The 23328-nt window shown below is 46.5% G+C and overlaps 1 protein-coding gene across 1 annotated transcript in view; it reads right to left on the bottom strand.

Annotated features, from left to right (window-relative positions):
- Positions 1-1320: 1320 nt before the first annotated feature.
- The window catches only part of LOC124554088 (serine/threonine-protein phosphatase 6 regulatory ankyrin repeat subunit B-like), a 135875-nt gene continuing 113867 nt past the window's right edge, over positions 1321-23328 (bottom strand). Inside the window, exons 3-4 of the mRNA XM_047128137.1 lie at positions 8514-9087; positions 1321-1815 (exon numbers count right to left, since the gene is read on the bottom strand). Coding sequence (XP_046984093.1) covers positions 1332-1815; positions 8514-9076 — 1047 coding nt within the window. The 5' untranslated portion in view covers positions 9077-9087 and the 3' untranslated portion in view covers positions 1321-1331. The remainder of the gene's footprint in view (positions 1816-8513; positions 9088-23328) is intronic.

Below are 23328 nucleotides of genomic sequence, written 5' to 3'. Positions count from 1 at the left end.
TTATTTTTAAATAGGAACCCCCATTTATTATTTCACATTCGTGTAACACGTAAAGAAATATGAATGTTTTAGTTGGATCGCTTTTTTCGTTTTGTGATATATGGCGCTGTAATAGTCACATATGGCTCACAATTTTAGACGAACAGTTGACAACAGGTGGGTTTTTTAAATTAAAATACAGAAAGTTGGTATGTTTGAAAATTTTATTTCGGTTGTTGCAATGTGATACATGTCCCTTTGTGAACTTATCATTTCTGAGAACGCATGCTGTTACAGCGTGATTACTTGTAAATACCACATTAATGCAATAAATAAGGAGATCAACATACACTCCACCATTTAGATTGCCATCGATAAAATGTGGGCCAATTATCCTTCCTCCCATAATGCCGCACCATACATTAACCCGCCAAGGTCGCTGCTGTTCCACTTGTCGCAGCCACTGATGTTCCACTTGTCGCAGCCATCGTCGCTAAATAGAACGCGTGCAAAAAATCTGCCCAGTGGCAGAACTGTACACGACGTTCAAAGTCGTCGCCATGCAATTCCTGATGCATAGCAATATGGTACGGGTGCTATCGATGTTGACGTACCATTCTCGACACCGACGTTTTTGAGATTCCCGATTCTCGCGCAATTTGTCTGCTACTGATGTGCGGATTGGTTGACGTTTCACACGTGGCTGAACACTTCCTGTTTCCTTAAATAACGTAACTATCCGGCGAACGGTCCGGACACTTGGATGATGTCGTCCAGGATACCGAGCAGCATACATAGCACACGTCCGTTGGGCATTTTGATCACAATAGCCATACATCAATACGATATCGACCTTTTCCGCAATTGGTAAACGGTCCATTTTAAGACGGGTAATGTATCACGAGGCAAATACCGTCCGCACTGGCGGAATGTTACGTGATACCACGTACTTATACCTTTGTGACTATTACAGCGCCATCTAACACAAAGTGTAAAAAGTGGTCCAACTAAAATATTCATATTTCTTTACGTACTACACGAATGTGTAATAAAAAGATCAGGGTTCCTACTTAAAAAGAATGCAGCTGATATCCGTTTGACCTATGGCAGCGCAATCTAGTGGGCCAACCATAGCTCCATCTGGTTTCCCCCTTCAAGCTAGACGAGTTTCGTTCTATGTAGTATTTTTGTTTGATGCTGATTTCGTGAGATATTTGGCCCGGTCACTATCAATGGACCACCCTTATAGGTAAGTAGGTTTCAGCAGCTAGAAAGGAGGAATGAAAGATTATTATTTCAAACTCTTTTTATTATGAAGTTCACTGACAGGATGAAAAAAAAAATTGTAGCAGTTACAAAACATCGAATATATCTCTCATGGATGAGCTGGCTAGCTTTTTAGGGTCCTTATTGTTGAGATCCTTCTTGAACTTGGATGCCCCGGCCGCCAGCAACGCCTTCACCGCTCTCAGGTTTCCCGAGGCCACGGCCACGTGGAGAGGCGTCTGCTCCTTGTGGTCCTGTGCGTCTATATGCGCCGATGCCCCCAGCAGCACCCATATAACCTCCACGTGACCTCTGAAAGAAGCGTAGTGCAGAGGCGTCTGCCGGATCGAGTTTCTGATGTTCACGTTGGCCCCTTCATACACCAAACACCTGACGACCTCTACGTGTCCTTCCAGCACAGCGCAGTGTAGTGCGCTATCCCCACTATCGTCCTTTGCGTTGAGAGGAGCCCCTGCCGCAATCAGTTTCCGAACTTCCTGCTCGTCACCATCTTCAGCTGCCTCGATCAGTTCCTCCGCTAACATTTCATCGTCATCCTTGGATGCAGACCTGCAACGTACACTATAATTAACACATCATTCATTATGACAAGGCATAGATGCTGTATTTAAAACTGCCATTCTTCTACTTCTACACTATGTGATCAAAAGTATCCGGACACCTGGTTGAAAATGACTCAAAAGTTCGTAGCGCCCTTCATCGGTAACGCTGGAATTCAGTATGGTGTTGGCCCACCCTTAGCCTTGATGACAGCTTCCACTCTCACAGGCATACGTTCAATAAAGTGCTGGAAGGTTTGTTGGGGAATGGCAGCCCATTCTTCACGGAGTACGGCGCTGAGGAGAGGTATCGATGTCGGTCGGTGAGGCCTGGCACGAAGTCGGCGTTCCAAAACAAATGGCTCTTAGCACTATTGGGCTTAACATCAGTCCCCTAAAACTTAGAACTACTTAAACCTAACTAACCTAAGGACATCACACACATCCATGTCCGAGGCAGGATTCGAACCAGCGACCATAGCGGTCCCAGACTGAAGCGCCTAGAACCGCACGGCCACACCGGCCGGCTCGTACCAAAACATCCCAAAGGTGATCTATAGGATTCAGGTCAGGACTCTGTGCAGGCCAGTCCATTACAGAGATGTTATTGTCGTGTAACCACTCCGCCCACAGGCCGTGCATTATGAACAGGAGCTCGATCGTGTTGAAAGATGCAGTCGCCATCCCCAAATTGCTCTTGAACACTGCGAAGCAAGAAGGTGCTTAAAACAGCCGGCCGCTGTGGCCAAGTGGTTCTACGCGCTTCAGTCTGGAACCGCCCGTTCGCTCAAATTCGAATCCTGCCTCAGGCATGGATGTGTGTGATTAGATTAGATTAGTACTTGTTCCATATATCATGAATAGTAATGATGTGGAACATGTCAGGTTAATAAACGGAATCTATACGATATATTACATTACACAAAATATTACGTGACACTTAATATTTTAATTTTTTTTTGGGGGGGGGGGGGAGGGGGAGGTTGGGGAAATTACCTACTTACTATATCCAAAAATTCCGTTAAGAAATTCTTTTAATTTCCTTTCAAATGCTCTATGGCTATTGTAGTGGGACGCGAAATTGAAGCGTCACCCATCCACCAGTGTCAGCCCAGTTTGCCGGTGAATATAAGTTTCATTTAGTTTTGTTTATGTATTTTTGTAATATTTTTGTAATGGTTGTGAAATGTCTAAAGTTTTGTATTTTTTTATGTTTCATGTACGGAGAGAGTGGCGCAACGAACGGAGACAGCATCTTCGCTGCCGGGACCAGTGTGAAAATTGCTGGCCACTATACGTCGCGGGTCGACAGCCAAAGAGCAACAGAAGATCCTGGAACCGAGTTGTTGCGTCGTGCTTCTAAAAAATAAAATAAATGAAAATTTGTAATGTTCTGTACAACAATGATGTCATAGGAAGTTTAATCTTATTGAAAATGGTAGTGTTCGTCTCGTCAAGGCTCAGGTTAACGTCTGTATGTAGGAAGATAATAAACTAGTGGATGCTACTAAAGTTGAAATACGTGTTCTGAGGATTTATTTATGAAGAATTATGTGAATGGATTAATAATACACTCCTGGAAATGGAAAAAAGAACACATTGACACCGGTGTGTCAGACCCACCATACTTGCTCCGGACACTGCGAGAGGGCTGTACAAGCAATGATCACACGCACGGCACAGCGGACACACCAGGAACCGCGGTGTTGGCCGTCGAATGGCGCTAGCTACGCAGCATTTGTGCACCGCCGCCGTCAGTGTCAGCCAGTTTGCCGTGGCATACGGAGCTCCATCGCAGTCTTTAACACTGGTAGCATGCCGCGACAGCGTGGACGTGAACCGTATGTGCAGTTGACGGACTTTGAGCGAGGGCGTATAGTGGGCATGCGGGAGGCCAGGTGGACGTACCGCCGAATTGCTCAACACGTGCTCCACAGTACATCGATGTTGTCGCCAGTGGTCGGCGGAAGGTGCACGTGCCCGTCGACCTGGGACCGGACCGCAGCGACGCACGGATGCACGCCAAGACCGTAGGATCCTACGCAGTGCCGTAGGGGACCGCACCGCCACTTCCCAGCAAATTAGGGACACTGTTGCTCCTGGGGTATCGGCGAGGACCATTCGCAACCGTCTCCATGAAGCTGGGCTACGGTCCCGCACACCGTTAGGCCGTCTTCCGCTCACGCCCCAACATCGTGCAGCCCGCCTCCAGTGGTGTCGCGACAGGCGTGAATGGAGGGACGAATGGAGACGTGTCGTCTTCAGCGATGAGAGTCGCTTCTGCCTTGGTGCCAATGATGGTCGTATGCGTGTTTGGCGCCGTGCAGGTGAGCGCCACAATCAGGACTGCATACGACCGAGGCACACAGGGCCAACACCCGGCATCATGGTGTGGGGAGCGATCTCCTACACTGGCCGTACACCACTGGTGATCGTCGAGGGGACACTGAATAGTGCACGGTACATCCGAACCGTCATCGAACCCATCGTTCTACCATTCCTAGACCGGCAAGGGAACTTGCTGTTCCGACAGGACAATGCACGTCCGCATGTTTCCCGTGCCACCCAACGTGCTCTAGAAGGTGTAAGTCAATTTCCCTGGCCAGCAAGATCTCCGGATCTGTCCCCCATTGAGCATGTTTGGGACTGGATGAAGCGTCGTCTCACGCGGTCTGCACGTCCAGCACGAACGCTGGTCCAACTGAGGCGCCAGGTGGAAATGGCATGGCAAGCCGTTCCACAGGACTACATCCAGCATCTCTACGATCGTCTCCATGGGAGAATAGCAGCCTGCATTGCTGCGAAAGGTGGATATACACTGTACTAGTGCCGACATTGTGCATGCTCTTTGCCTGTGTCTATGTGCCTGTGGTTCTGTCAGTGTGATCATGTGCTGTATCTCACCCCAGGAATGTGTCAATGAAGTTTCCCCTTCCTGGGACAATGAATTCACGGTGTTCTTATTTCAATTTCCAGGAGTGTATATTTGACAAGATTATTGAACTTTGACAGCGTTCATCGCAACTTTGAATCTCAAAAGTTTATCCAACGTGTGATTCTAATATCGATTAAATCAAGATAACGTGTGTCAATATAATTTCTGAGGAGAAACAAACGAAATCTAAATTGAAAAAGCTTACGCAAACCAATTGGCCCGAGTGGCGTAATTCTGTGCATACGACTCAAATGATGTTTTACAGTTTCGTTCAAGAACCATTCTCAGACAATTTAAAAAGAATATAAATAATTTTGAAGTGGGTTGTAACTGACGTAGGTGACGAAGTCTACACATGGTCATATGTCAAACGAAAATCATTTATAAGAAACTTACGTCGTTACACTACACTATCTGTCAGACTTTTAATGCTCTTATGTAAGTGACCAAAGACTTTTGCGGCAGCATAATTTACCCCCTTCTGAGACAAAGTTAGATTTAACCTTGAGTAGTGAAGATCATCCTCTCTCCCAGTGTTGTAGCCATGTACAGTGCTATTACTTTTGAATTCATTCGGATTGTTAATAACAAATTTCATAAGTGAATATATATATTGTGAGGCTACAGTGAAGATCTCTTGATAACTGGGTGTTGTGTGATGTCCTTAGGTTAGTTAGGTTTAAGTAGTTCTAAGTTCTAGGGGACTGATGACCATAGATGTTAAGTCCCATAGTGCTCAGAGCGATTTGAACCATTTAAAGATCTGTAGCTCTGTAAATAAGTGTCTGCAGGATGATCTTGGATGAGCTCCAGCAATTATTCTGACTACACGCTTTTGTGCAATGAACACTCTTTTACTCAATGATGAGTTACCCCAGAATATGATGCCATACGAAAGCAGAGAATGAAAGTAGGCGTGGTAAGCTAATTTACTCAGATGTATATCGCTAAAATTTGTAGTGACCCTAATGGCATAAGTAGCTGAACTCAAACATTTCAGCAGATCTTCAGTGTTTTTTCTCCAGTTCAACCCGTCATCAATGCATACACCTAGAAATTTTGAATATTCTACCTTAGCTACCGATTTCTGATCGATGTCCTTAGGTTAGTTAGGTTTAATAGTTCTAAGTTATAGGGGACTGATGATCTCAGATGTTAAGTCCCATACTGCTCAGAGCGATTTGAATCTTTGAAACATCAATGTAGGCCTGTGCTGTGGCAGTGCCACGCATAACAACAAGGGGTGCAAGCCCCCTCCTTGAAAAGCACGACCACACCAGAACACCACCACTTCCGAATTTTACTGTTGGTACTAAGCACGCTGTCAGATGACGTTCACCGGGGATTCGCCATACCCACACCCTGCCATAGGATCACCACATTGTGTACCGTGATTCGTCACTCCACACACAGTTTTTCCACTGTTCAATCGTCGAATGATTGCGCTCCTTACACAAAGCGAGGCGTCGTTTGGCATTTACCGGCGTGATGTGTGGCTTATGAGCAGCCGGTCGACCATGAAATCCGAGTTCTCACCTCCCACCTAACTGTCAACAGTACTCACAGTGGATCCTGATGCAGTTTGGAATTCCTGTGTGATGGTCTGGATTGATGTCTGCCTGTTACACATTACGACCCTCTTCCAACAGTCGGCTGTGTCTGTCAGTCAACAGACGAGGTCGGCCTGTACGCTTTTGTGCTGTACGTGGCCCTTCACGTTTCCACCTCACTATCACATCGGAACAGTGGACCTAGGGATGTTTACGAGTGTGGAAATCTCGCGTGCAGACGTATGACACAAGTGACACCAAATCACCTGACCACGTTCGAAGCCCTTGAGTTCCGCGGAGCGCCCCATTCGGCTCTCTCACGATGTCTGATGACTACTGAGGACGCTGATATGGAGTACCCGGTAGTGGGTGGCAGCACAACGCACCTAATACGAAAAACATATGTTTCTTGGGGTGTCCGGATACTTATGATCAAACAGTGTACACCTACATACACTGAGGTGACCAAAATCACCAGACACCTCTTGACATCGCGTTGAACCTCCTTTATTTTGGCATAGTGTAGCAACTCGATATGGCAGGGACTCAAAATGCTGTTGGTGGTTCGCTTCAGAAATATTGATGCATGCAGACTCTATAGCTATCCATAATTGCTAAAGTGCTACCAGTCCAGGATTTTGTGCACCAACTGATGTCTCGATTATGACCCAAAATTTTCTATGGCATTCATTTCGGCGTACTGGATGGCCAAATCATTCGCTCGAATTTTCCAGAATGTTCTCCAAACCAGTCATGAACAATTCTGGTGACATGACACCATTGTTTGGAAACGACGTCCATCAATGGCTGCAAATGGTCTCCAAGGGGGTAGCCAAACACAACCATTTCCAGTCAATGACGAAGGGAGGGAAGTCACCATGTCTGGATGAGCTAAGTGTAGAGATGGTGAGAGCGGCAGGAGGGGTGGTGTTACAATGGCTATATCGAGCAAAAAATTGTGTGAAGACAGAAAATGATCCCAGAACACTGGAAGAAGGGAATAACTGTCCCAATCTTTAAAGAAGGGAAATAGAAATGAGTGCAAGGACTATGGGGGATAACATTGATGAGTCATTGGGCAAAAAATTTTGGAAGCACGAATTCGGGAAAAATTAGAAGAAAGAATGAGAGAAAAGCAACACAGGCTCAGAACAGGAAGGTCCACCGTGGGCAATTTTTGTTGTAAGACAACTGCAGCAACAGCACTATGGATATGGAAGAGCTTTACTAAAGACCTTCCTGGACATTGAAAAAGCGTGTGATAGTGTATGTAGAAGCAAAGTGTGTAGAAGCAAAATAAGAAGCCCCAGAGAACGGAGGAGTAGCAAAACAGATTATTTTGGAGGATGAGGAAAATGTACTGTGGAAGTGTGAGCTGTGTGAAAGTGGGAGGAGAGAGATCAGCTTGGACTGAACAGAAGAATTGTTTGAGGCAGGGAAGTGCACTTTCACCATTACTCTTCACTGTAGTGATGGATGATATAGTGAGTACAGTAGCAAATGTAATTGGTGAAAGGAAGATGAAAGCTACGGTGTTTGCAGATGGCCGGCTGGGGTGGCCGAGCGGTTCTAGGCGCTTCAGTCTGGAACCGTGGGACCGCTACGGTCGCATGTTCGAATCCTGCCTCGGGCATGGATGTGTGTGATGTCCTTAGGTTAGTTAGGTTTAAGTAGTTCTAAGTTCTAGGGGACTGATGACCTCTGAAGTTAAGTCCCGCAGTGCTCAGAGCCATTTTGACCCTCGTATTTGAAGACTGGCAGAAACGGTGGGACAAGTGCATCGCATTCGTGAGAGGCTACTTTGAGGAAAAAAAGCACTCTGTCTTCAGGCCACGAGTGGCCTACCGGCACCATCCGACCGCCGTGTCGTCCTCAGAGGAGGAGGATGCGGATAGTATGGGCGTGGGGTCAGCACACCGCTCTGTCAGTCATTAAGATGGTATTGTTGACCGAAGCCGCTACTAATCGGTCAGGTAGCTCCTCAACTAGCATCACGAGGCTGCGTGCACTCCGAAAAATGGGAACAGCGCACGGCGGCCCGTATGGTCACCCATCCAAGTGCAGACCACGCCCGACAGCGCTTAAGTTCGGTGATGTCACGGGAACCGGTGTAGCCACTGCGGCAAGGCCGTTGCCAATACTTCGAGAAGGACCATCAAAATTATGAGGATGAGTGAAGATATGTTGTCTTTCTTTATTGAAAAGGTCTCATACTTTACATACCTTAATTTTGACGACGCCGCCGCCACTAAACTACACATTTCGGCTGCAATTTCGACATCGTGCAGCAGCGCATTTTTCCAGCCTTCGGTGGCCATCACCTGGGGATGGCTGGCGACGAACTCTACAGCTGCGCTCTTCAGCAGTGGACAGGAGTGCAGCCCCGCTAGGACCACAGCGGCGGCTGCGTTGTCCACGGTGAGGCTCCGAGCCACCGCCTGCTCGCACCTTCTCTTGAGCAGTGGCAGGTCGTACTTGTCCGAGGCGGGCAGCAGCTCCGCCGCCATGCTGTCCAGCTGTGGGGCCGTGTCCGTGTAGACGAAGTGCAGCAGCTGCCTCAGCACCGCCTCCCGAACGTCGGCTACCTCCACACGACCAGTCTGGGCTTCCCGAGTGTCGCGGCCCAGCATCGCGGCGAAGACCGGGCTCCTCGCTGCCAGGACGGTACGGTGGGCCGGCAGCTCCGACTCCCCGACGACCAGAGTCACGTCTGCGCCGACCCCGGACTCCAGCAGTGCGCCCAGGTTGTCTGCCAAACTGCCTTTTTCACCGTTTGCACCCGCCATTGTAATCGCAACTGAAACACGCGTTGCATATTACTTGAATTGTACGACATCAATTTATACAAAACAGTTAGCAAAATGGGTCTGAGCACTATGGGACTTAACATCCGAGGTCATCAGTCCCCTAGAACTTAGAACTACTTAAACCTAACTTAAGGACATCACACACATCCATGCCCGAGGCAGGATTCGAACCTGCGACCGTAGCAGTCCCACGGTTCCGGACTGAAGCGCCTAGAACCGCTCGGCCACCGCGGCCGGCAAATAGTTAGCACATCCTTTTATTAATGCACTCTTGGTCATTAAATTTCCTGGAGTACAACAATTGTTAAATGGGCAGGGAGCATACTCGACACTTGGCTATGGGAATGATTAGCATTTCTACACAACTGAACAAAGACGGTGCTACTAATGCAATCTACACAGATCAAAAAAAAGTTTTGCATCGGCTCGGTTCCGAGAGTTCCGGAACCTGTACAGAAAATTGGAATAGAAATAAACATAAATATCATTTTCGCCCTTTCTATTGGTCATGAAAACCACACGTTGCATTTTGTACCATCGTACAGCGAGACCTTCAGAGGTGGTGACCCAGATTGCTGTGCACACCGGTACCTCTAATACATAGTAGCTCGTCCTCTTGCATTGATGCATGCCTGTATTCGTCGCGGCGTACTGTCCACAAGTTCATCAAGGCACTGTTGGTCCAGATCGTCCCACTCCTCAACGGCGATTCGGCGTAGATCCCTCGGAGTGGTTGGTGGGTCACATCGTCCGTAAACAGCCCTTTTCAGTCTATCCCAGTCAAGTTCAATAAGGTTCATGTCTGGAGACCATGCTTGCCATTGTAGTCGAGCGATGTCGTTATCGTGAAGGAAGTCATTCACAAGATGTGCACGATGGGGGAACGAATTGTCGTCCACGAAAACGAATGCCTCGCCAGCATCCAGCCGATACGGTTCCACAATACGTCAGAGGATGGCATTCACGTATCGTACAGCCGTTACGGCGCCTTCCGTGACCACCAGCGGCGTACGTCGGCCCCACATAATGCCACCCCAAAAGAGCAGGGAACCCCCACCTTGCTGCACTCGCTGGGCAGTGTGTCTAAGGCGTTCAGCCTGACCGGGCTGCCTCCAAACACGTCTTCGACGATTGTCTGGTTGGAGGCATACGCGACACTCACCGGTGAAGAGAACGTGATGCCAATCCTGAGCGGTCCATTCGGCATGTTGTTGGACCCATCTGTACCGCGCTGCACGGTGTCGTGGTTGCAGAGATGGACCTCGCCGTGGACGTCGGGAGGGAAGTTGCGCATCATGCAGCCTATTGCGCACAGTTTGAGTCGTAACACGACGTCCTGTGGCTGCACGAAAAGCATTATTCAACATGGTGGCGTTGCTGTCAGGGTTCCTCCCAGACATAATCCGTAGGTAGCAGTCATCCACTGCAGTAGTAGCCCTCGGGCGGCCTGAACGAGGCATGTCATCGACAGTTCCTGTCTCTCTGTATCTCCTCGACGTCCGAACAACGTCGCTTTGGTTCACTCCGAGAGACCTGGACACTTCCCTTGTTGAGAGACCTTCCTGGCACAAAGTAACAATGCGGACGCGATCGAACCGCGGTATTGACCGTCTAGCCACGGTTAAACTACAGACAACATGAGCCGTGTACCTCCTTCCTGGTGAAATGACTAGAACTAATCGGCTGTCGGACCCCCTCCGTCTAATAGGCGCTGCTCATGCATGGTTGTTTACATCTTTGGGCGGGTTTAGTGACATCTCTGTACAGTCAAGGGGACTGTGTCTGTGATACAATATCCACAATCAACGTCTGTCTTGAGCAGTTCTGGGAACTGGAGTGATGCAAAACTTTCTTTGGTGTGTGTATATTCTCAAAAAAATGGTTCAAATGGCTCTGAGCACTATGGGACTCAACTGCTGTGGTCATCAGTCCCCTATAACTTAGAACTACTTAAACCTTACTAACCTAAGGACATCACACACATCCATGCCCGAGGCAGGATTCGAACCTGCGACCGTAGCAGTCCCACGGTTCCGGACTGAAGCGCCTAGAACCGCACGGCCACCGCGGCCAGCGTATATTCTCCATATGAAGATAGATAGTGCAGACGGTTCCTCATTAAGAAAACGCAATTGAATGTTGGTTGTTTGTGAGGTCATGCTTTGCTTCATGTATGGAGCAGAAATGTGTACCATGCATGTGTTGCGATTTAACACCAGCTGTATCTCAGTCTGGCAACACTAGGGTTTATCACTCTGTTATACTGTTGCTCCCATCGGTTGGGACCCCGTCTTCCTCGTGTGAAAATGGAATCAGTGGCTTCAGATGGCCATACTCGATGGTGTTCAGAATCTCAACTGGCCCCATGCGACTAGCTCCTGAGAGGACAGACATATCGTTCACTTTGGAGTGCAGGATCATACAGCCGTGTCAAACACCTCGAATCAGGAGGTGGGCCCGTTTACAGACAGTCAAGTATGCACACGGGCAGTGCAACAAAGTATGGAGCACCACAGGATGTTGTCACAGCGACGGTTCTTGTTGCTTCCCTAGACACGACAGTGCCCAATCATGAAACACGTTCAAAAATGTTTCAAATGGCTGTGGGCGGTATGGAACTTAACAGCTGAGGTCATCAGTCCCCTAGAACTTGGAACTACTTAAACATAACTAACCCAACGACATCACACACATCCATGCCCGAGGCAGGGTTCAAACCTGCGACCGTAGCAGTCACACAGTTCAGTACTGAAGCGCCTAGAACCACTCGGCCACAGTGGCTGGCACCACATATCCTTTTCAGAGTTCACATTCTGTGAATAGCTGCCGGCCGGGGTCGCTGAGCGGTTCTAGGCGCTACAGTCCGGATATATACACAGCAATAAGAGACGAAGAACAATGGGCACAATTAAACGCACTGACAAACAGTATTTCAAAAACAACACATGAAGAGTATATGCGGACACGACATCACAGACATGCATATGTGCAGCGTAACAGAAATCTCCAGAGGGTGGACAGCGATACCCACAGTGACAGGGAAAATAGTGACAATGAGGAGGAACAGGAGGAGGAAGCTGAGATGTGACAGTAAATAAGCAAATTGCTGGCAATCTAGCCAAGAAAACACCAAATGCTGTACAAGGATGCGCACCTAATGTAGTTAATACATAGGATTAGTAACAAATAGGATAAGAAACATTATTTCTCTACTAATAACCATTTGTGTGTGTGTGTGTGACTGGCGGTCAACGGCTCGATGAAACCATTCCGAGGTATTCACCGTCAATCACACTCGGTGATGGTACTAACAAATCTCTCATCTATCCTATCTTCTTTTTATATTCTTCTTAAAAACAACAAAATTTTATTTATATTTCAACCTCAAATTATTGTTATTTTGAATCATTCTTTGTAAATGTTGAAGATAAAACAAAAGGAAAGAAAACTGTGAAAAGATGAAAAACGAAAATTGTAAGATGTACGACCTGTTTTAAACATCAGGTAACAGGTCTATAATTTGGCAATAAATAAATAAATAAAAAAAATACAGTCCGGAACCGCGCGACCACTACGGTCGCAGGTTCGAATCGTGCCTCGAATCCTACCTCGGGCATGGATGTGTGTGATGTCCTCAGGTTAGTTAGGTTTAAGTAGTTCTAACTACTAGGGGACTGATGACCTCAGCAGTTAAGTCCCATAGTGCTCAGAGCCATTTGAACCATTTTGTAAAAATAATTTTTTAACTGCTGTATAGCTTCACAATGGAAGTATCCGTGAGTGGAGACTCCGAGGAGTACGGAAGTCGCCAGATTGCATTTCCAGTCATCACATAGGGCCAACATGACCACCGCACATAGGCCAGAACGTAAACACTTCTGGTTCTCGTGGTGGGTAATTTTGACAGCAGGCATTACATTTATGACCTGTTGAAACCGTTCGCTGTGCCATATCCTTGAGGTTTCTGTTATGTGTTTTTCAACAAGGTAATTCTAGACTGCACTTTCCCCATTGGGTCCTGACCCACTTCTATACAGAAGGTGCTGGACTGGTGCTGTGTCCAGCACATCCTCCAGACCTCTTAGTCACAGAGTTACCTGGTCAGGGTTACTCAGTCTGTCACGCCACAACTCACCAAACACAACAGCTGATGATGGACTTTTGCACAGAGCTGAGACAGCATGGAATGATGGATCTGAGTATCTGTCATCTGAGCCCCGTTCAACTGAATGCCGAGCTGGGTCAGAGCCATGTCTCTGTACTGAATGGCATCCCCTGTGGAACCCCAAACTACCTAATGATTTAATGAGGAATTCTTCTTAATGTACAGTGTCCTCACAGAAATCAACGACTCCGTTATTTATTGCCATCTGTGGTGCTGCAAACAGCCAGCTGTGTATACGCATTTCCCTCCTAGGATCCAACTTGCTACGCTGAGGTATCTTGTGTCCTGCTTGAGGAAAGATTGGTTCCCATACTTGTTCCTCTAAGCGTGGAATGGCCGAAATTGGTTCAAATGGCTCTGAGCACTATGGGACTTAACTTGTGTCATGAGTCCCCTAGAACTTAGGACTACTTCAACGTAACCAACCTAAGGACATCACACACATCCATGCCCGAGGCAGGATTCGAACCTGCGACCGTAGTGGTCACGCGGTTCCAGACTGTAGCGCCTAGAACGGCTCGGCCACACCGGCCGACTGGCCGAAATTTTTGAGGCACTGTAAGGTGTCGTGCGGTCCCGTTAGTCACACCATAAACAATGTGGCCAATTTGAATCTGTCTGCCCCTGAACCTGAACTGAAATGTTCAAATGTGTGTGAAATCTTATGGGACTTAACTGGTAAGGTCATCAGTCCCTAAGCTTACACACTACTTAACCTAAATTATCCTAAGGACAAACACACACACCCACGCCCGAGGGAGGATTCGAATCTCCGCCGGGACCATCTGAACTGAAAGGTATACCAGATCAGACAGGATTGTGAGAATGTATTTGAAATTGCGGTCTGTATGTGTATGGTTGACAATAGTATTATCTTGGAACTCTTCCATTGGTCTGTGTTCGAATAGAAAACAGTAATATCAGAAATTAAGTCTGCCTTGATGCAGAACCCCCTGTTATTCGTTTATTTCTTTATTATCCCAAACTAGTTTCGGCGACAAATATCACCATCATGAGTGGTTTTTTTAAATCTAAAACATGCAGAAAACGGCATGGTTGTACAAACACAGTAAAACTCTATTACATTTTTACAAATCGTCTTTTGAAATATAGTTTTATATTGATACTTTCATACTACCTTATTTATTGTATGTTACAGCATGTTTTAAGAAATTATTGGTGCTGTTTGTTGACATATTTCCCGCGCTCTTTTTTTTCTGTTGTCGTAGTTTTACTTAGCGAACATTATGTCATCTGCAACCATGTGAGCGGCTGTTAGTAAACAAATACTAAAAGGTGAACTTCGTATGTGAGCAATATACACTTGGGGTTGTGGTAGTGTTGTGGAAAACAGTTGTCTTTGTGTATATATTGAGCTGTTACTTAGCTATTAACTGGTTTCCACAACACTAGCACAACCCCAAGTACACATTGCTGACATACGAAGTTCACCTTTTAGTATTTGTTTACTAACAGCCGCTCACATGGTTGCAGATGACATGATGTTCGGTAAGTAAAAAGACGGCAACAGAAGAAAACAGCAGCACAGAAAATGTGTCACAAACAGCGGCCATAATTGCTTAGAACATGCTGTAACATACAATAAATACGTTAGTATGAAAATACCAATATAAAACTATATTTCAAAAGACGATTTGTAAAAATGTAATAATGTTTTACTGTGAAACTTCCTGGCAGATTAAAACTGTGTGCCAGACTGAGACCCGAACTGGAGACCTTTGCCTTTCGCGGGCAAGTGTTCTACCTACTGAGCTACCGAAGCACGACTCACGCCCGGTACTCACAGCTTTACTTCTGCCAGTACCTCGTCTCCTACCTTCCAAACTTTCGGAAGCTCTCCTGCGAACCATGCAGAACTAGCACTCCTGAAAGAAAGGATATTGCGGAGACATGGCTTAACCACAGCCTGGGGGATGTTTCCAGAATGAGAATTCTGGATGTTTTACTGTGATTGTACAACCGTACCATATTCTGCATGTTTTAGATTTTAAAAAAACCCACTGATGATGGTGATATTTGTCGCCGAAACTAGTTTAGGATAATAAAGAAATAAACGAATAACACGATGTTTTACATCAAGCCGGACTCAATTTCTGATATTACTGTTGTATGGTGACAATGAACATTTGTGTCGGAGAGGGACTGGAACCTGGATCTCCTGCTTTACATGAGCGATCACCAAACTCCCTCGGGCATCCGGCTACACCTCCAGGACTGACCGGAACTTCCACATGTTACAACCCTCCGATCTCATGTCTTGTAATATGTCAAAAAGACTGCGAGGGCCGGTTTACAACACGGGGATGGTTCACGCTGAAGCGTGCAGAGGAAAGCAGGCAAGTGTGTCAGTGACTTTATTACGTCGAGAGTACACAACAGGCTACTCGCTGAACTCAGAGATGGGGCTGCACACCATACGTGCGTGGGTCAGCTCCAACATCAATACTGGAACCTGCAGCATCGGCGTCTGGTCTGCCCGCCTTGTGGACGTAGCGTTCCAATTCACGCCACAGCCAAGTCGCTACTTTACGTGCCACTGTCATTACCTCCCTTTCCTGTACCTGTCGCGTACGGTTCGCGGGAAGAACGACTGTCTGAAAGTCTCCGTGCGCGCTCGAATCTCTCTGATTTTACATTCCTGATCTCCTCTGGAGGTGTAAGTAGGGGGAAGCAATATATTCTATACCTCGTCCAGAAACGCACCGTCTCTAAACCTGGACAGCGAGCTACACCGCGATGCAGAGCGCCTCTCTTGCAGAGTCTGCCACTCGAGTTTGCTAAACATCTCCGTAACGCTGTCACCCTTACCAAATAACCCTGTGACAAACGCGCCGCTCTTCTTTGAATCTTCTCTATCTCCTCCGTCAACCCGACCTGGTACGGATCCCACACTGATGAGCAATACTCAAGTATAGGTCGAACGAGTGTTTTGTAAGCCACCTCCTTTGTTGATGGCTACATTTTCTAAGGACTCTCCCAATGAATCTCAACCTGGCACCCGCCTTACCAACAATTAATTTTATATGATCATTCCACTTCAAATCGTTCCGCACGCATACTCCCAGATATTTTACAGAAGTAACTGCTACCAGTGTTTGTTCCGCTATCATATAATCATACAATAAAGGATCCTTCTTTCTGTGTATTCGCAATACATCACATTTGTCTATGTTAAGGGTCAGTTGCCACTCTCTGCACCAAGTGCCTATCCGCTGCAGATCTTCCTGCATTTCGCTGCAATTTTCTAATGCTGCAACTTTTCTGTAGACTACAGCATCATCCGCGAAAAGCCGCACGGAACTTCCGACACTATCTACTAGGTCATTTATATATATATAGTGAAAAGCAATGGTCCCATAACACTCCCCTGTGGCACGCCAGAGGTTACTTTAACGTCTGTAGACGTCTCTCCATTGATAACGACATGCTGTGTTCTGTTTGCTAAAAACTCTTCAATCCAGCCACACAGCTGGTCTGATATTCCGTAGGCTCTTACTTTGTTTATCAGGCTGACTGCTACCTACAGCGCGACTCGTGGACCGCATGTAGATTACCCGAGCTAAGGCGCTGCAGTGATGGACTGTGCGGCTGGTACCGGCGGAGGTTCGAGTCCTCCCTCGGGCATGGGTGTGTGTCTTTGTCCTTAGGATAATTTAGGTTAAGTAGTGTGTAAGCTTAGGAACTGATGACCTTAGCAGTTAAGTCCCATAAGATTTCACACACATTAGAACATTTTTGTACCGCATATAGAGCGCCAAAGGGAAGCAGCCGACCTCCGTCGCTACAGTGAGCCTCAGCCTCCGAAATTTTTGAGAAAGTAATGTATTCAAGAGTAGCTTCACATATCTGTAAAAATGAAGTACTAACAAAATGTCAGTTTGGTTTCCAGAAAGGTTTCTCAACAGAAAATGCCATATATGCTTTCACCAGTCAAATTTTGAATGATCTGAATAACCGAACACCACCCATTGGGATTTTTTGTGATCTCTCAAAGGCTTTTGATTGTGTAAATCATGAAATTCTGCTAGACAAGCTCAAGTATTGTGGCATAAGTGGGGCAGTGCACAAATGGTTTAATTCGTACCTAACTGGAAGAGTGCAGAAAGTTGAAATAAGTAGTTCTCGTAACATGCAAAGATCAGCACATTCCTCAAACTGGGGAACTATCAAGAATGGGGTTCCACAAGGGTCAGTCTTGGGTCCTTTGTTGTTCTTATTATACTATATTAATGACTTGCCATTCTATATTCATGAAGAGGCAAAGTTAGTTCTCTTCGCTGATGATACAAGTATAGTAATCACACCTGAGAAACAAGAATTAACTGAGGAAATTGTCAATACTGTCTTTCAGAAAATTACTAAGTGGTTCCTTGTAAACGGACTCTCACTGAATTTTGATAAGACACAGTACATACAGTTCCGTACAGTGAATGGTATGACGCCATTAATAAATATAGACCTTAATCAGAAGCATATAGCTAAGGTAGAATATTCCAAATTTTTAGGTATGTCCATTGATGAGAGATTAAATTGGAAGAAACACATTGATGATCTGCTGAAACGTTTGAGTTCAGCTACTTATGCAATAAGGGTCATTGCAAATTTTGGTGATAAACATCTTAGTAAATTAGCTTACTACGCCTATTTTCACTCATTGCTTTCATATGGCATCATATTTTGGGGTAATTCATCACTGAGGAATAAAGTATTTATTGCACAAAAGCGTGTAATCAGAATAATAGCTGGAGTCCACCCAAGATCATCCTGCAGACATTTATTTAAGGATCTAGGGATATTCACGGTAGCTTCTCAGTATATATACTCTCTTATGAAATTTGTTATTAACAACCAAACCCAATTCAAAAGTAATAGCAGTGTGCATAACTACAATACTAGGAGAAAGGACGATCTTCACTATTCAAGATTAAATCTAACTTTGGCACAGAAAGGGGTGAATTATACTGGCACTAAAGTCTTTGGTCACTTACCAAATAGTATCAAAAGTCTGACAGATAACCAAGAAGTATTTAAGAAGAAATTAAAAGAATTTCTGAATGACAACTCCTTCTACTCCATAGAGGAATTTTTAGATATAAATTAAGAAAAAAAAGAAAAAAAACAAAAATATTAAAAAAACAAAAAATAAATAAAAATAAAAAATAAAGAAAAACAAAAAACACAAAAAAATAAAGTTGTTATATTAACTTCAAGTATGTTGTTAAATTATCCTAATGTATTGGAAAATTCGACTCGTTCCACATCATTACGAAATATCGTATTCATGATCCATGGAACTAGTATTAATCTAATCTAATCTGATCTAATCTGGCCGTCCACCCAGTGCCCACATTCAGCTCGCACCCGGGAGGTCGCGAGTTCGGCCCCTGTCCCGTCCCTGTGGATGACAGCTTGCAGTCCACTGGACGATGTCAGAGAGCGGAGGCTAGCAGCTCTCTCGCTCCTCGCGCCAGTCTAGCACCAATGACGCTTCCATGCAGTGCAGGTCGGAGGTAGCTTCCTCAGCCTGGTTGGCTACCGGCCGCTGTGGCCGAGCGGTTCTAGGCGCTACAGTCTGGAACCGCGCAACCGCTACGGTCGCAGGTTCGAATCCTGCCTCGGGCATGAGTGTGTGTGATGTCCTTAGGTTAGTTAGGTTTAAGTAGTTCTAAGTTCTAGGGGACTGATAACCTCAGAAGTTAAATCCCGTAGTGCTCAGAGCCATTTGAACCATTTTGAACCTGGTTGGCTGCCGATATCCATCACCAAAAGGTCGTCATGGTTGACCTGCAGCTTAAGCAATCGTCATTCTGGTTCTAGACTCGGACAAAACAGCGACGCGACTGCCCACTTTGAGCCTCCAGGCTAGCTCTTTTCCCAATGCCTCTGATATAGTCGCTCTGAATCCGACAAGTGCAGTGGTCTTCGATAATCAAAACGTCAACTTTCCTCAGGTCACTAGGGGCTGCAGTGTAGGGGTTCTTGACAGCACGGCAGTCAATGGTGCTGTCCTGATTACTTCACCCTTCTATAGGGTGTCCACCAGGCCGTGCATTCTAGCCTGCTAGTGGTGTCGTATTGCTGCCTCGCAGAATCGTTTGCAAAATATCAACACCGCCTGCGCCTGCCATCCAATGTGCCACTCAGTCCCTTTACTACTTCCTTTCAGCCATACCTCCGCAACGTTTGCAAGAAATCCCCCAAATCCACGCCTGTAGTTGTAACACTACTGACCATTAAAATTGCTACACCAAGAAGAAATGCAGATGATAAACTTCTATTCATTGGACAAATATATTATACTAGAACTGACATATGATTACATTTTCAAGCAGTTTGAGTGCATAGATCGTGAGAAATCAGTATCCAGAACAACCACCCCTGACCGTAATAACGGCCTCGATACGCCTGGGCATTGAGTCAAACAGAGCTCGGATGGCGTGTACAGGTACAGCTGCCCGTGCAGCTCCAACACGATACCACAGGTCATCGAGAGTAGTGACTGGCGTATTGTGAGGAGCCAGTTGCTTGGCCACCATTGACCAGACGTTTTCGGCAGCAGCCGAACATTTTCTGTATCCAGAAAGGCTCGTACAGGACATGCAACATGCGGCCGTGCATTATCCTGCTAAAGTGTAGGGTTTCGCAGGGATCGAATTAAGGGTAGAGCCACGGGACGGAACACATCTGAAATGTTACGTCCACTGTTCAAAGTGCCGTCAATGCGAACAAGAGGTGACCGAGACGTGTAACCGATGGCACCCCATACCATCACGCCGGGTGATACGCCAGTATGGGTATGACGAACACACGTTTCCAATGTGGGTTCACCGCGATGCGACCATTCTGATGCTGTAAACAGAAGCTGGATTCATCCGAAAAAATGACGTTTCGCCATTCGTGCACCCAGGTTCGTCGTCGAGTACACCATCGCAGGCGCTCCTGTCTATGATGCAGGGTCAAGGGTAACCGCAGCCACGGTCTCCGAGCTGATTGTCCGTGCTGCTGCAAACGTCGCCGAACTGTTCGTGCAGATGGTTGTTGTCTTGCAAACGTCCCCATCTGTTGACTCGGGGATCGAGACGTGGCTGCACGATCCGTTACAGCCGTGCGGATAAGATGCCTGTCATCTCGACTGCTAGTGATACGAGGCCGTTGGGATCCAGCACGGCGTTCCGTATTACCCTCCTGAACCCACCGATTCCATATTGTGGTAACAGTTATCGGATCTCGACCGACGCGAGCAGAAATGTCGCGATACGATAAACCACAATAGCGATAGGCTACAATCAGACCTTTATCAAAGTCTGAAACGTGATGGTACGCATTTCTCCAAGTTTCACCAGGCAACGCCGGTCAACTGCTGTTTGTGTATGAGAAATCGGGTGGAAACTTTCCTCATGGCAGCACGTTGTAGGTGTCGCCACCGGCGCCAACCTTGTGTGAATGCTCTGATAAAGCTAATCATTTGCATATCACAGCATGTTCTTCGTGTCGGTTAATTTTCGCGACTGTAGCACGTCATCTTCGTGGTGTAGCAATTTTAATGGCCAGCAGTGTATGACGCAGCACATAGATCAACGTATGTCAAAGTACTGTACTCGCACAACTGCTACGATTCCCACACAGGGAGAGGCTTATTATGATGTCAGCAATACATTGTGCAGTTGCGAATGCATTTCTTGTATTTCATACAGCAGCCGATCCCTGCAGTGCTTGTTTCGTCAGACATTAACGCGTGTCTGAAAGGGATAGGCGTTGCAGTACAGCAGACAGGATTCCTGCCGGGAATAAAGCGCTCTCCTCAGACTCTGCTTGTAACACCTATACTGTTTGTCGCACGATTAGCACAATGCAGGCCACATCACATATCTTAACAGCAGCCTACACAGCCTTCACTGCCTTATCGTGATCAGTCCAGTTGAATTTTGCCCTTGCTCTCTTTCTTCTCCCGAATGTGAGGGACTGGTACTGGTCGATCTTGACCTTTCAGGGGGGAAAATACAAGTAATGAATCGTACGTATCTTCTGTTAATATTAAAAAAAAACTGTAAGTCTTCAAAAAATTGTTATGAAAGTAAGAGGATAAAACACACTGGTGTCGAAAATTAAAGCAACAAACGGCCATTTCTCCATCTTGTGTCTTAATTCACGATATAATCCTACAGATTGTCAACCAGATATCCGTACGGTCGCACGGAAGGTGGGATTCCACTCAATGGACAACTGCGCCAGTGATGACGTCAGGGCACCCACCGAACAAGGTAGCATTCATCGGGTAGTCCCACATCCACGATCGCTGTGTTCTTTGTCACAGCCTGTGCAGTTTGGCACAGTCAAGGCGCCTGCCAGACTCTCTGCAGCGGAGAGGTGTAGCAGGGATGGAAGCAAGACAGTCGAAGACTGATGTGGCCCGACAGCTTGAAGAGAACCGTTCTGTTGTTTCTCGGATGTGCGCACAGTTTACGGAGACCCAAACTGTATCCCAAAGACCAGGACAGAGCGACCACCGGTGATATCAGAAAGAGATGACCGTCATTTGGCTGTGACGGCACGACGGACCGCCTTAGTACAGCATGGCACCTGGCATCTGACCTCCCAGCATCCACTGGACGCGTTGTATCGAGGCGTGTTGTGTAGAGGCTTTGGCAGAGTGGCCTTTACTGTCAGACACCTGCTGTGTGTCTGTGTCTTCACAGAAGGTAACGTCTAGAGTGGAGTCATCAACATGCCTCCTGCACAGTTGAACAGTGCGCCAACGTTGTTTTCACATATGTGTCCCAATTTGGTCTGGACACTGATTATCGACGCCGGCCAGTGTGGTCGAGCGGTTCTAGGTGCTTCGGTCTGGAACCGCGTCACCGCTACGGTGGCAGGTTCGAATCCTGCCTCGGGCACGGATGTGTGTGATGTCCTTAGGCTAGTTAGGTTTATGTAGTTCTACGTTCTAGGGGACCGATGACCTCTCAGATGTTAAGTCCCACAGTGCTCAGAGCCATTTGAACCATTATCGACGGATTCGCATCTGGAGCGAATGTGGAACACGGTTTTGGGACCCAAACGTTGCGGAAAGAGACTGATATCGTGGAGGGGCCCTAACGGTATGGGCAGGGATTATGTTGACCACTCGAACAGCTCCTCATGAAATTGTATGGGTGAAAATCGACAAGGTTTCGTGGGACCTCATGTGCAGTTGTTGTGAGGTGCCGTGCGCCCGGACTTTGTACTGATGGACAATAATGCTCGTCCTCATACAGCACAGGTGGTTGATGTTTTCTTGGAAATGGAAGATACTGCACACATGACGTGGCCTGCTGGCTCTTCCGATTTGAGTCCCATAGAGCATGTGTGGGATGCTCTAGGCAGATGGGCTGCAGCATGTCAGGATCCACCAACCTCCCTCCAAGACTTGCGAGCAGCTCAGCACGAAGAATGGGCGTTACTGCCTCGACATGAGATTGATGACGTCATTCACGGCACGCCCATCGTTGTTAGGCCTGTATTGCTGCCAGAGGTGGTCACACCCCATACTCAGCACATTAAGCAGTTTTCAGAGTGTGTGTGCAAATCCGTAAAGTTGCAAAAAACGGAGAACATTTTTCTCTACTGTTAAGCATGTTGCAGTTCCTTATGCTCTGTATTCTTTACATTGTTTCTACTTTAGTACCACCTGTTTTCATATGATGTGATGCAGGCAGTAGCATAGCGATAGACAATATTTTGTTCATTCTTCATTAGTAGATGGGCATTCTGTTAGTAAAAGGGTGAATGCCCTTTCAGACCATGATGCACAAATTTTAACACTAAAAGCCTTTTGTACTCAAACAAATGTCACATATAATTACAAACTATGTAGGACAGCTAATCCAATTGCAATAGACAGTTTGTTAAACCTCGTCAAGGATCAAGACTGATAGGGTGTTTATGGTGCTGATAACACAGATGGCAAATATAACTCTTTGACAGTTGATTTCCATTAGAACGTTCTAAACGAAGTACTGGCAGTAATAGGCAGCCTGGGTGGCTGACTAGTGGGATAAGGATATCA

The sequence above is a fragment of the Schistocerca americana genome, chromosome 11, assembly GCF_021461395.2.
Source record: "Schistocerca americana isolate TAMUIC-IGC-003095 chromosome 11, iqSchAmer2.1, whole genome shotgun sequence".
Classification (NCBI taxonomy): domain Eukaryota; kingdom Metazoa; phylum Arthropoda; class Insecta; order Orthoptera; family Acrididae; genus Schistocerca; species Schistocerca americana.
This window is presented reverse-complemented; position numbering and strand designations above follow the sequence as displayed.